This window comes from Lissotriton helveticus, chromosome 10, assembly GCF_964261635.1.
Source record: "Lissotriton helveticus chromosome 10, aLisHel1.1, whole genome shotgun sequence".
Taxonomy (NCBI): Eukaryota; Metazoa; Chordata; class Amphibia; order Caudata; family Salamandridae; genus Lissotriton; species Lissotriton helveticus.
Genome location: NC_136071.1, coordinates 494201034 through 494216440, shown reverse-complemented (window position 1 = coordinate 494216440; position 15407 = coordinate 494201034). Strand labels below are relative to the sequence as shown.

At 37.3% G+C, this 15407-nt stretch overlaps 1 protein-coding gene across 1 annotated transcript in view; it reads right to left on the bottom strand.

The window, feature by feature from the left end:
* The window catches only part of LOC144785349 (lipopolysaccharide-induced tumor necrosis factor-alpha factor homolog), a 282851-nt gene that overhangs the window by 183953 nt on the left and 83491 nt on the right, over positions 1-15407 (bottom strand). The window contains exon 3 of the mRNA XM_078664306.1: positions 15068-15121. Within this exon, the coding sequence (XP_078520432.1) occupies positions 15068-15121 (54 nt within the window). The remainder of the gene's footprint in view (positions 1-15067; positions 15122-15407) is intronic.

Sequence of the window (15407 nt, the reverse complement as noted above, 5' to 3'; positions counted from 1 at the left end):
GTCTTTATTTGAACCAGTCTCAAAATTTATAGATTTCTTCCTGAAACCATTCACACTGACGGTTAAATCGTTCCTCTTGGACACTACGGACTTCTTGACAAAACTGGATCAATTACCATTCACAGAAAATCATGACCTTTTAGTGAGCATGGATATTGTATCGCTCTATACTCAGATCCCCCAAGACCAAGCATTGGAGGTCCTTGAAATCTTCTTGAACAAACGAGAGAGACCAGCTAAAATTCCTACAGAATTTATCCTCAAACTGGCCAAACTTGCACTCACGAAAAATTACTTTAAGTTTGGTGAAGACTTCTACTTCCAGATCAAAGGAGTCGCGATGGGCTGTCCTTTTGCCCCAGAACTAGCGATCCTTTATATGAGCCAATACGAAGATACCTTCATCCACAATGACAACCCATTCCACCAATGGATTGGTGGATGGGTGCGATATATTGACGATGTCTTTTTCACCTGGTCGGGGACCACAGAACAACTTGAACAGTTCCACGACTGGATCAATAACAGGACAGAAGATATTAAATTCACACTTCAGACCTCTAAGACAAGGATGTCATTTCTAGATGTGGAGGTTTACTGTGCTAATGGACAACTGGTCACCACTCTATTCAAAAAGAAGACGGACCGCAATAAGGCATTGGACTTTTCGAGTGGTCATCCAAGGAGTTTAAAACAAAACCTTCCAATAGGGCAGTTTTTGCGTATCCGCAGAAACTGCACCTTCAAAGACGAATTCATGGACCATGCAGATGCCCTAAAGGAGAAACTTCTGGCCCGAGGCTACCCAGCGAAATTGCTCAAACAAGCGATCAAAAGAGCATGGTGGACGCCTCGAGAGGAATTATTGACCAAAAAACAAAAGAGTAAGCAACAACGAACAGTGTGTGTATCTACATACTGCCCCTCATCTAACATCCTGAAAAAACTGATCCATCAGAACTGGCATCTAGTCAAGGACCTGGACAACCAATTGACAGATGTCCCCCTTTTCGCATACAAAAAGGATCAAAGTATTGCAAACCACATCGTCCGAGCAGCCATTCCCAAACCGAAAAATCCGACATTACGTGATTATCTGAGCCTGCCACCTATAACTGGCCATCACAAATGCGGCACATGTCTTTGCTGCTCATCGACTATTGAAGGTAACCTTTTCCAACATGCAGGGATCTTCTGGAAACATGATCAGTTTACTAACTGTAAAACCAAAAACGTTGTGTATGGCCTACTATGTCCATGCGACAAACTTTATATAGGGAAGACAACGCAAGAAGTGAGACAGAGAATGTCTCAACACAAATCCAGAATCAAGAAAAAAGTCCTGACAGCTCCATTAGTCCAACATTGGATAGACAAATCGCATAGTGAACATGATTTTAAATGGACGATAATTTCAAAAATTGAAACTGACCCAAGAGGTGGAGATGTAGAGGCCAAACTGCGACAACGAGAGGCAATGTTGATTTTGAAGTTTAATACTACAATACAAGGCCTTAATGAAATGTCTGAATTGTACAATCTGTGATCAATGCCCTTGAGCATATATATGCCACGAACATGCTCACCTTGGACTTTAATAGTCCCTTGTCCAGCAGCACCAGAATTGTCAGTGTCTGAGCCTTATATGAGAAACCTCCAGCCTCCCTAGCCAGACGGAGCACACCTCTAGATTTTCGGCCTTTGACTAACTGTACGCCAAGGCGGCAAGCATGACATTTTAGAACGAATTAGGAACCCTTTTCTTTTCATTCTGAAACTAATTTAACTCTGAATTATAGCGTAATCTTAACATCTAGTGCTTGTAAATTCGTGGCAGATAACAAACTAAACTACAACTCCCATGAGCAGCGCGAACGGACCCGGAAACGGCGTTCACTGAAAGTAGGTGAACCAGGAACTGTCTCACATCGCGTAAACACACGATGGCGGAGTGAGCAGGAGAAGACAGACGCTTTTGTGCAAGTAAGTGAAGATTACAAGCCGTGACTCCGCAGCGCGACCCCCGGCGCGTGCACCAAAGGGCTTAGGGACACTAAGTCTAGCCTAGACGATGGAAGAAATTTCCAAATACCTTTTGGCACACTAATTTATTAAATCAAGGTCGGTAAGACGCACTCGCGCAGTGCGACGATAAAACGTAGCAGGTCCGGACCGGGAGACCCGGCAGGGTCCTCAGAACGGGTTCTATTATCCGTCATAGAAACGGTCCTCAATCAACCGTTTTTTCATATTGTCACAACTTTCTCTTGAGGGGTTGGCACCCAGAATTTACATTTTAACTGGCTCAGTGCACGAGCAGCATAGAAAATCAGACAGTACGCCCGCTATAGGGACAGTCACCCCGGGTTCTGAGAGGCCTCCCTAACAGCCTCCTTGGTTTCTTTTCCACAGAAATAACATCCGGAAATAACTTAGATCCATTGCCAACTCGTGTGGTCACGCCGAGGGTGCAAAGAGAATTACACCTTTAGCTGGACAAGATACTGAAATTCACCAGTGAGTATATTTAACTGACCCCTTTGTCTCAACAAATTCGACGTAGGTCGCAGCCTATGAACATGTATTAATCCGCGGTGTTCAACACATTCTTTTTTGTAGCTGACTAGAACCTCCACCACTTTAACGACATTAAGAACCAGTGACAGGTAAGCTTATGGAGAGTATGTGGCGGCTGAATGACAGTTGAGAGTCTCGCTTTGGTTTTAATGGTTGACTGATAGAATCTTTATCACTCATTATGTCTTTCAGATTAATTGTGTTTGGTCCTGAAGAGAATCCTTTACAATGATTTTAGGATTCGAAACGCGTCGACCGAGGTGGTAGTTGTGTGTGGTGCCAAGTTTTGGCTCTAAATAGATTCATTTATAATTTAGAGTGATTAGAAACGATTGTGAAATAGAGTTTTGGTCTTTACTACTGTGTTGATCTATGGAGCTCACTGATTGTATTATACCACTCCTATGATTGTAAATAGGTTTGGCTCTAGTTCCACCATAAAAGTCAGCAATCTAACTTTGGCGAATATTTTGAGAACAACTTGACATCAATTACCACCACGTATTTGAAATGTTCTGATATATGTTCACTGTCCTGTGTACACGTGTCTTATGTCTATGTGTTGTTGTTATTGTGATAAACCACTTTTACACATTTTTGTCCTCTTGCCCCCCCAAAGAACCCTATTTTTTCGTATATCACTAATCATGATGATAGTGTGTTCTTGTAAATAGATGTACAGATATTTACATGTATAAATTTCTTGTTTGAAATCCAAAAAAACAAATTAAACCACAAGCTAAAAGAAAAATAAAAATAAAGAATTTTTGAATTTTCTATGAAGAATCTTGACTGAAAAAGTGGTCTTTTTTTAGGCAACGACTAGGAGTGTCTTATTTAAATGGTTGAAAATTAGTGCACAGTACTGGCATTCTTCTTGTTTATTATTGAAATAGGCTTTAGGGCATAGACTGCTTCAAAACCCTTATAGACGATGTATGTAGTCTTCTATGTACTTGCAAATTTGTGTTTAATACGTTCAATTTACTAGTTTGTATCGTTACACTTCCAGCAAACACTCTGTCACAGTTGTTTCAGCTTTGTAATGACTCATTCATCGGTATGTAGTAATCCTATCACTACATTAAAACACTAATGGGCACATATACAATAACTGGCATATCCCCAGGAATATGTCAGTTATTGTGCTCCGTGACACCACCACCATGGATGCGCCGTATTTACCATGCGGTGTACCATGGGACAAAAATGGCACATATATGTGATGTATCTGTGCTGTAAAGGTGGTGCATTGTTTGAGTTATGTTGGAAGTACAACGTATCTCCAGCAATGGTCTGGGGGCATAATATCGACGGACAGAATATCGACTATCAAAAATATCGATGCCAAAATATCGACAGACAGAATATCGAGTTTGTATCTACAAACAGGTAAGTACAAAAATATCGAGTACAAAATATCGTTTACAAAAATATAGTTTTAAAAAATATCGACTTTAATAAAAACAGTGTTAAATTAAATTATTAGTAAAAATTAATTACTAAAATATACTGAAAAATACTAAAATTAACTTATAAAAATTAAATAATTAATGAAAGTAAAAAAAAAATGTTTACAATCATATTTGTAAAAACATATATAGAAAGTAACATAATATAATTAAATAATATCCTATATTATTACCGTACAATAGCAGAAGTGTAAAAAATACTATTCCCACTCCAGAGAGTGCAACAGTAGGGAAAGCGTTGGATAGCGTAGGGGTAAAAATTACTATTCCCACTCCAGTGGGTGCAACAGTAGGGAAAGCGTTGGATAGCGTAGGGGTAAAAATTACTATTCCCACTCCAGTGGGTGCAACAGTAGGGAAAGCGTTGGATAGCGAAGGGGTAAAAATTACTATTCCCACTCCAGTGGGTGCAACAGTAGGGAAAGCGTTGGATAGCCTAGGGGTAAAAATTACTATTCCCACTCCAGTGGGTGCAACAGTAGAGAAAGCGTTGGATAGCGTAGGGGTAAAAATTACTATTCCCACTCCAGTGGGTGCAACAGTAGGGAAAGCATTGGATAGCGTAGGGGTAAAAATTACTATTACCACTTCAGTGGGTGCTACAGTAGGGAAAGCGTTGGATAGCGTAGGGGTTAAAATTACTATTCCCACTCCAAAGAGTGCAACAGTAGGGAAAGCGTTGGATAGCGTATGGGTAAAAATTACTATTCCCACTCCAGTGGGTGCAACAATAGGGAAAGCGTTGGATAGCGTAGGGGTCACAATTACTATTCCTACTCCAAAGAGTGCAAAAGTAGGGATATGAAATACTTCATATAATATTTCTAATAATATAAATAAATATCTAAAAAAAATTAATTAAAAGTAATTACCAATTTAATATAATATAATAATTAATCAATTAAAATTACAAATTAAAAGTTAATATTTACAATTATTTACCTATTAATAAAAATTAATTACAAATTAACAATTAATAATTTTACATTTAAAAAATAATTAACAATTAATTCAAATTAACTACAATTAAATAAATTGATTAATTTAATTAATTATAAATAAATTACTTCCCACCCAATTCCCCTATAAACCAACAACTCGCTACATAAATAAAATTAGTAAAATTAACATAATTAGCAATTAATCAATTAATTTAAATTAATTGGCAATTAAAATGTAAATAATTACCAAATATCAATTAATTAACAATTAATAAAAATGAATAACAATAATTAAATTTACATATTTTATTAATTATAATTAAATTACTTCCCACCCTACTCACCTAACCACCCACAACCCACTACATAAAATAAATTAGTAAAATTAACATAATTAACAATTAATCAATTAATTAAAATTAATTGTCAATTAAATTTTAATTAATTATCAATTATCAATTAATTAACAATTAATTAAAAATGAATACCAATAAATAAATTTACATATTTAATTAATTATATTTAAATTACTTCCCACCCTATTCCCCTATAAACCCACAACCCGCTACAGAATTAAATTACGCCAAAAATAAAACAACAAATTTCATTAATTAAAATAAATTATAACATAAATACACACTTTTCACACATATATTAACATAAAAATCACTATAAAAAATTAGATATTATTAAAAATTCGATAACTTTAATAATCTATATTATATACTTCGATATTTTAACTGTCTATATTTTTAACATTCGATATTAAATCACTTACCTTAAAAACGATATTTTTGATGTCTATATTCTGTCATGTCGATATTTTGTCCATTCGATATTTAAAACTCGATATAATGTCCATTCGATATTTTGAAGTCGATATTTTGACTGTTTACCCTGGGGGCCCTATGCTCAGACTGCTGTGTCAATCTTTACACCTGCTTCAAGGTAGTGCAGGGTTTTGACACAGCATTGACGCAAAAGTGACAAAGTGAAATTTTGTATATTGTAGTCAGCCACTTTTAGGAGGTGTTTCTGTGCAGGAACACCCCCTTAGTAGGAATGTGTCCTTCTGGTACAGGGATTTACAATGTGACGTGGTTCCCCGATACGTCACATTGTAAATACCACATATTGTGGTGCATCTTTTGCACCAGTGCTTCATCAGAAAAGTGATGCAACGGTGGTGTGAAAGATGCACACGGGTGTTGTAAATCTGCCCCTAACAAACACTTACAAATTCACAGAGGCAGTTTCACTAGCAGTGCATTCTTTTTGAATTTACTTTTGTTATTATTTTACATTAAAAATATGAAATGTAACTTTAAAAATAAAATAAATAGTATTTCAAATAAAAATGTAGGAAATTACTATAAAAAGAAAGAAATATAATAATTAGTATATTTCAAAATTATCATTTACAAAACCTTTGAAAATCACTGAAAAAAACATAGGTTTCACACACGTTATAGTTAGGAATTAGCATTTAAAAAACCTTAGAAATTCACTAAAAAAAAACATCGGTTTCACACATGTTATACATAGGAATTAGCATTTAAAAAACCTTCAAAATTTACTGGAAAAACCATAGGTTTCACCCATGTTATAGTTAGGAATTAGAATTAGAATTTAAAAAACCTTAGAAATGTACAAAAAAACCCATAGGTTTCACACACGTTATACTTAGGAATTAGCATTTAAAAAACCTTTCACCCATGTTATAGTTAGCTGGACATTTCTCTCATACAAAACAATTGAAATTCCCTCGTTATAGTTAGTTCGGCTAACTACAACTTGCGCACCCGCAATGCACTGCTGATGATGTCACATAATACATCACTCATGACATGGTCAGTGACATCACTCATGACATCACTGATGACATCTCAAATGACATCACTGATGACATCACTGATGACATCATCCTTGTGAAAGAGTGGCACACCTCCTCTTACCCTAATATAACCTTTGATACACACATTCAAAAATAGAAACTAAAATGTTCAAAATAATGGAGATAACAATACTAGTTAGAACAACCTATTCAGTAATTCCCAAATCTACATACACATCCACTCATTCACCAACAGTTCTATATAGTCACTCATACACGTACTCACTCATCATATGTACTCATACACCTATACATCCTGTTACATTCCTACACTCATACATAGAATTACTGACACACATACTCACACATGCAAATAAACTTTTCAACTTCCATTTGCTTGCATATATAGTTATACACATACCAGTACACTTATTTGTACAGAAATGTACATATACTTTTACTCTCTTAGACAATCACTTATAGAAACACATACTTAGTTATACAGGAACTCTTTGAATCTCTCACCCTTATATATACTCACTTATATACAACAATACTCACATATAGTAGTTTAAAGCATATGTACGTAGTCATAAAGACAGTATTGAGACAGTCATTCACTCACTAACACACTTATACACACACTCATCCACCCATACAGTCCTGCACACATGCTGTCTTCAAAACACATACAAACAGTGAGTCACTCATTCATGCATCTATGCGCTAAGTAATATCCCCCACCGAACCATGTAGACACTCAGACACTCATACTGATACTCAAAAAAACAACTAATAACCTATACAGACACTCATGTAGCTACTCACCAACCCATGCAGCCACTTATTTAAAAAATGTGTGAGACTGATACAGATATTTACATATTTAAACATTACTCACAAGCCATGTATTCACTAAGATACACTTAATCAGTCAGTTATACAATCAATTTTACAAAACAAATCATCCATTTAGACACTTATGTACCAATCTATTCTTCCATCGACCTTGAGATATACATATATAAAACATATTTAATTTTCAGAAAAACACACATTCACTGGATGATGTCATCAGTGATCTCATCAGTGATGTCATTTGAGATGTCATCAGTGATGTCATGAGTGATGTCACTGACCATGTCATGAGTGATGTAGTATGTGACGTCATCAGCAGTGCATTGCGGGCGCGCGAGTTATAGTTAGCTGAACTAACTATAACGAGGGAATTTCAGTGGTTTTGTATGAGAGAAATGTCCAGCTAACTATAACATGGGTGAAACCTATGTTTTTTTCAGTGAATTTCTAAGGTTTTTTAAATGCTAATTCCTAACTATAACGTGTGTGAAACCTATGTTTTTTTTCAGTGAATTTCTAAGGTTTTTTTAATGCTAATTCCTAACTATAACGTGTGTGAAACCTATGGTTTTTTCAGTGTATATATATATATATATATATATATTCACTGAAAAAACCATAGGTTATAGACCATATATAGTTAGGAAAAATCATTTAAAAAACCTTATTTTACTCACACAAAACCATTGAAATTCCATATATAGTTAGTTGTACTAACTATATATCGCGCACCCGCAATCCACTGCTGATGATGTCACATATTACATCATTCATGACATGGTCAGTGACATCACTGATGACATCACTGATGACATCTCAAATGACATCACTGATGACATCACTGATGACATCTCAAATGACATCACTGATGACATTACTGATGACATTTCAAATGACATCACTGATGACATCACTGATGACATCTCATTTGACATTACTGATCACATCACTGATGACATCATTCAAGTGATAATACTATGAACCTCTTCAGACTCTAATATAACCTTAGATACACTCAGTGTAAACAGACACTCATAGACTGTCACTCATCCATGGAGTTACTCAGACACTTAGTCAGTCATGCAAAGAATCAATCACACCTCCATTTCCTCAACTATACAGTTATACACACCTTACTTATTCAAACATATACTAAAACATATTTACTCACTTATACAATCCTGGATACAAGTTCACAATGATCCATACAGCCACTCACACATTCACTGGCTCTTATGCACAGTTATTTATATATGTCAACTCTCACATGTACTGTATTTTACATATGTACTTACTTTAACATGTAGCACTGAGATATCCATTCACTCACCAATACACTCATGCACACAGTCAACTGCCCATACAGCTGTTTCCACATGCACTTTTGAACCCATACATCTAGTGAATCAACTGCTCACACATCTATGCAGAGAGTCATACACCTCCCAGCCACCCACACACAAACTCAGTCTCCCATACAAATGCTTGGGCAACCAATCAATAACCCATATAGTTAATCATATAGCTACTGATCAACACATGCAGCAGTTTACAGAACAGACATAATGATGCACAAATTAAGACAGTTTAGTCACTAACCCATGCACTCAGTGAGACACATTTAATCAGTCACTCATACAGTCAGTCATGCCCCTACTAAATCCTTCATCAAGACACTTATACATCCACTCATTCTTCAATATGTAAGACATATTTTAACTTTACAGAAAAATACAGTCACTGGATGTAGTCATCAGTGATGTCATCAGTGATGTCATTTGAGATGTCATCAGTGATGTCATTTGAGATGTCATCAGTGATGTCATCAGTGATGTCACTGACCATGTCATGAATGATGTAATATGTGACATCATCAGCAGTGGATTGCGGGTGCGCGATATATAGTTAGTACAACTAACTATATATGGAATTTCAATGGTTTTGTGTGAGTAAAATAAGGTTTTTTAAATGCTTTTTCCTAACTATATATGGTCTATAACCTATGTTTTTTTCAGTGAATTTTCAAGGTTTTGTAAATGCTAATTCCTAACTATATATGGTCTATAACCTATGGTTTTTTCAGTGAATTTCATTGGTTTTTTAAAAGCTAATATCTGTAGCTGTAAAATGTATTCTTCTTTAAATCCAAAAATATATTTTATATGTTTATTAATAAAAAAAAATTTAATACTTTTTTTTGTTCGCTCCTGGTTCGCGAACCGGGAAGCTTCCCTTTAGCTCATCTTGATGCCGCGACCCAGTCCGCGAACCGGTAAACGTTCCGTTAGCGCAACTGCCGCGTTAGAAATCAACATCGTGACGCGTCGCGGAAGCGCGACGTATCACGTTGTCGCGTAATGCGTCTTATGACGCGCTGCGTTAGCGCACCCGGAAGTGTTCCGGTACGCGAACTGAGACGCGAAGCGCAGCTCCCCGGAAGCGATCCGCGGCGCGTCACGAAAGCGCGACGTATCGCGTTGCCGCGTAATGCGTCTTATGATGCGCCGCGTTAGCGCACCCGGAAGCGCTCCGGAGCGCGAACCGAGGCGCGAAGTGCAGCGACCCGGAAGCGATCCGGGGCGCGTTCCGCAGCGCGTAACTTAAGCGTAAGAGGTCATGTGACTTGTTAATAAAACTTTTCATTGGTTCAATCCCTTTTTGGTTTCATAATGATGTAAGGCTAGGTCAGGTGACCTAAAAATAACACTTTTGATTGGTTTAGAACTATTGTTTTCCCCAAATGATGAAAACCCCTCCTTCTTTCCTCACTCTGACTTTCATCTTTGTGAGAGGAAGACCATTTTTGATAGTTGAGCAATGGCTTCAGTAGTTGCTTCAGCTGGTGCACCCCCACCACCACCTCCACCTCCTCATGGGAAGAGAGGACCACCTCCCCAGTTTATCAGCCAGACAGAGGAGGAAGAGGATGAACTAGAGGAAGAGGAGACCGAAGGACCACAGTTCTTACAAGAGGTGCCCCGGGTTTCCCGTCGGAAAGCCAGCTTTATTTGGCAGTTTTTTTCACTCCTTCGAGGGCAAAAAAAAGTAAATGCTAGGTATGTCACCTGCCTGATTTGTAAAGACCGGTTATCTAGAGGCACTGATACAAAATATAGCTACGGAAACTATACAATGCATCGTCACATGAACAGGTGGCATCCATTGAACTACAGCCAGGCGGAGATACGTGACATGCAAGATAACCCAACAACAACTCCTGTGGCCAGGTCAACATCACTAATTTCGTTGACAGGAGCAGAGGCACGGGAAACCGTGCCAAACATTCAGGAGAACTTTGCTCACATGAAATTTACTTGTATGTACTGCGGTGCATTGCTGTCATGTGGTAACATGAGCATTACGTTAATAAACCTAGCTTATGTAAATCACAATTGCCCTAACCGCCCCAGACAGTAATTTTTTTTTGCTCCTGTTGAGCCCTTTTCAATGCCTGTTTTTTGTTGTTTCCCCTCCATCAAAAACAAAAAAACATAAAACTGTTCAAAGAATACAAAAAAAACAAAAAATGTTCAAAAAAAAAAAATATATAAAACAACAAAAACATTAAAAAAAGTTATTTTCAGAACTACCTCCCCTTTCAAAAAAAAATTGCTAGAATGTTTAGCACTCTGGCAAGCTCTATTTCTTTTAGTTCGCTTCCCCGTTCGCTTCCCGGTTCGCGAACCGGGAGCGAACCAAATTTTTTTTAAATCACATACACTTTTTTATATTCCTACTTCCACTCTGATACTATACACTGCCCAAAGATAAATTCACCAATAAAAACTGCCTATCTAAAATTAATCCCAACAGTGCCCTATCTCTACTAATATATATTTTTTTTATCCAAATTTCAGGCAACATGGAAGGCGAACAGAAAGTTTCATTTCAAAATGTCCTGCAAGAGAGCAGCCAAGAATTAATTGATCCAAATTATATAGAATTTATGGATGAAACTTGGGACCAAGAACTACTGCAATGTGTGCAAGCAGTAGATGACCTCCTTCAAAATGAGGACATTTTACACCCTCAGAGATTACAAACTATGTTCAATGAAAATGACGACATTTCAGACAGTGAAATGTTAGAAATGTTATTAAATTTTGAAACACAATCACAATAATAAATAATTGCTTAAAAAATAAAGAAATTAAAAAATAATCAACAAAACCAACAATCAATTAACATACAGTATTTGAAAAGTCTATCATTCTTTTTTCCTTATAGTACGCTCCCCAGTACGCTTCCCGGTTCGCGAACCGGGCGCTCCCCACGCAAAAAACAAATTTTTTTTTTATTTTTTTTTGCCCTGCGGGGCCCTTTTAAAGCCTCCACATCAAACCTAGGGGGTCAGGGAGGATCTACTATGACCCCTTATGGTCATTTCCCCCTTTGTTTTGGCCTCCTCTTGTCTCTCGATCCTACTGAGAGACAAGATGGCGGCCGCTCCGGACTGTTTAGAATGTTGACAGACACCGGAGAGCCAATCAGCTTCGCTACGCGAAGTTCCGTTACGCGTAAAGTACGCGAACCGGAGCGCTGCCCAGAGCGCGCTTACAGATATATATCTTTTTTTGAACGTTAATTTCTCAAAATCCACTGGAGCACATATATTGAGACCTAGCAAAGGCACATCGGGCTAACAGTCCCTACAATTTTGCCAAGTTTCGTGCAAATCCATTCAGCCGTTCGGGCTAAAAGTGAGGCCAACCGCCCTATGGAAATTAACATTGGGACCCCCCTTTTTTCTCGGCCCCCCCCTTGACGAACCCCCCCCAAATTTTCAGAGGCTGCTCAGAAACAAAATGTTCCATTTTCCTGAAAATTTCAGACAATTCCGTCCACAAACGCCAAAGTTATTAGACATAGAATTTTCAAAAATCCCATAGGGAAAAAATCCTAACTATATATACCTACTGGCGACCGCCAGTAGGTAATATATATATATATATATATATATATATATATATATATATATATATATATATATATATATATATATATATATATATATATATACATCCACTGAAAAAAAACTTTATAGTTAGGCTCACATTTCACTCATACAAACCCAGAGAAATTGAGCAGATACAGTTACCTGAGCAACCTATAACTTCCGCCCCTACAATGCACTGCTTATGACCTTACTTATTACATAACTCATGACATGGTCAGTAACATCACTGATGGCTTTTCAAATGACATCACTGATGACATCATCCAGTGGTTGTGAGTGGTGTTTTCTAAGCATTTTTGTGTGTTAAATGTATATATTAAGGTACCACAAAAGTTAAAATAGTGTTCTTTGTCTACTACTAATGAGTGATTCCTTTCTTTAACATAGTTTATGTGAGTTGCTGTGTGACTGTGTGTTTCTGTGTGTGAGTGGGAGTCTGAGTGACTATGCAGATGTGTGAGTGGGTGTGTGAGTGGCTGTATGGTTGTATGAGTAGATGTTTGAGTAGCTGTGTGGGTGACTTAGTGGCTGTATTAGTGAGTTTAGCTCGCTTTTGCAGGTTCTATTTCATCCCTGCTTTTTGCTTGCTAGTTTACGCATGTATGCAAGTTATGGCCATCCTTGATCTATTGACTAATTTTTCTTAATCATTTATAATGGCATGCAGCTCTAAGAGCACTCTGCTTTCTAGCCTTGCAGCCAGTTCCAACTGACTGTGTGGGTGAGTGAGTGGGTGTCTGAATGGCTGTATGAGTGAGTGACAACGACAAGCTGCAGCATTTCCAAAAGTTTACAATCACTGTATTCCGCTAGCTAATTTCACATTAGAAATCCTGGTAAGGAAATGACATTTAAACTAAAAATGCATTGCTAATGAATATTCCAGTGGTCTTGTGTGATGTCCAAATCCTAGTCATCATAACTTACAGAAATATTAATTGCCTAGCACCCCTTTCCCTTCAAGCAAAGGAAATATTTTGCATAAAAGAAATACCTTCAGGGCTCCGATGGCTTTACCAAGCAAGTACTACGTACATTTTTCCTGAAGAAATGTCATACTTTTTGAAGTGCGACTGGAAGCTGAATGGCATTATTATGTAGGAATGAGCAATCTTGTATACAAGAAGAGCCATTTCCTAACATAGCATTGTGAGTATTCTCTCATTGCAGTGCATATGTGTTTCATATGTTTACTAAGGCACTAATTTCACTAAATGAACAAAGGTATGAGAGACCCAAGTAATGGCCTCCAGAATTAATGCCAAGTAAGTGGTAGTTCTGGACTTTTCCTTTTAAGGATGCTGGTTTGAGTTGTGTGGACGTAGGGCCATTATTGCTAATCAGGAAATGTGTATAGTGCTACCTAAGAAGTGTTTAACAGTAGAGCCAGTAGAACCAGAGCCAATTGTTTTCTCGTTTTGTCAGCTCACTAACCTATATGTCACACAGCCCCTTAAGGGGATGTGCTAGGGAATATTATTATTCAATTCATGCAAAGAGCCCAGACAATGTATAGGAACAAAGTACGCTTATCCTCGGAGTGCTTAAATGGTAAGAGGACTTTGTACACAGGCGGGGACCACAGAGGGCACCACTTCGATATTGGACATCAGTTTATTACTCAGTAAGTAACTATGACCTTCAGAAATGACTTCAGGGATACAAGTGACACTTTACAGAATCTTCATGTACCAGTCCTCCAGCTCTCTGTGGATTTTAGTATGGTAATTCTATAAAGGATAGATCACACTCTACGAAAGTTTCAATCCTGGGCTTTCTGCATAAAGTGTATAATCTTACTAGCAGACCTCCATCCAAAAGAAAACCTTTGACCATGTAGGTGCTTGAATTAGGCTGATACATGTTAACAAGTATAGGAATACATGGGAGACTTGATAACCCAAGTATTCAACATATATTTTCATCTTACCATAAGCAGACATTAATCAAATGAATTAGTCTACTGCTAGGCATTTTGTTTAACAATACGCAGCGACCCCACAACAATCCAGTATACAAATTACTATAGGCTGTTTTTTGAGTAAAGGTTTCTTATACTAACAGAAAGCTTCTAGAATAGGCTTCAAATACATTGTCTCCAAGAAGAGATCCTACATAGGAGATTACTCTGGATAATTGGTAATACCCAGAGTGAGAGGAAACCTTATGCTGAAGCATGCTACTGCTGTGGGTAAGGGACTAGCATCCTTACAACTGGAGAGCCCTAAATAACCATTATGTTGAATAAATGGGGAGACAATTACTTTGCTTTCTCCTACATTTATAGCATTTAGCTAAATAAATGCAGGATGTATGCCAGATATATCTTGTTCTTTCCACTCCTCCCTATTTGATGATTTCACTAATCGTTTGACTCATTGCTACAGACATCATAGGGAGAGTAATAGATTAACTTTCTAACACTTGCCTGTTTGATTTTGTCCTCCTTGTGCATTGCTTCCCTGGTGTGCCATAGGTGCACCTGATGAAAAACACAGAAGGTACAAAAATGGAGTATTAGAATGTTCTTAACATTGAGTAGCAATCACAAACAAACACACACACACATTCCACCAAAGCCTAATGAAAAAAGTCTAATTTTATTCAATATGGCATAATTTTGCTAGAGGTAAGAGATGACATTCAAGGGAAGATAAAATTCAAGGTGTAAGAATGAATTAAAAAGTTGTCTGTTCTCAGTGAAAAGTTCTACACATCCATTTAATTTGTTGAGCAATGACAGATACCTCATTTCACCACAAATATTA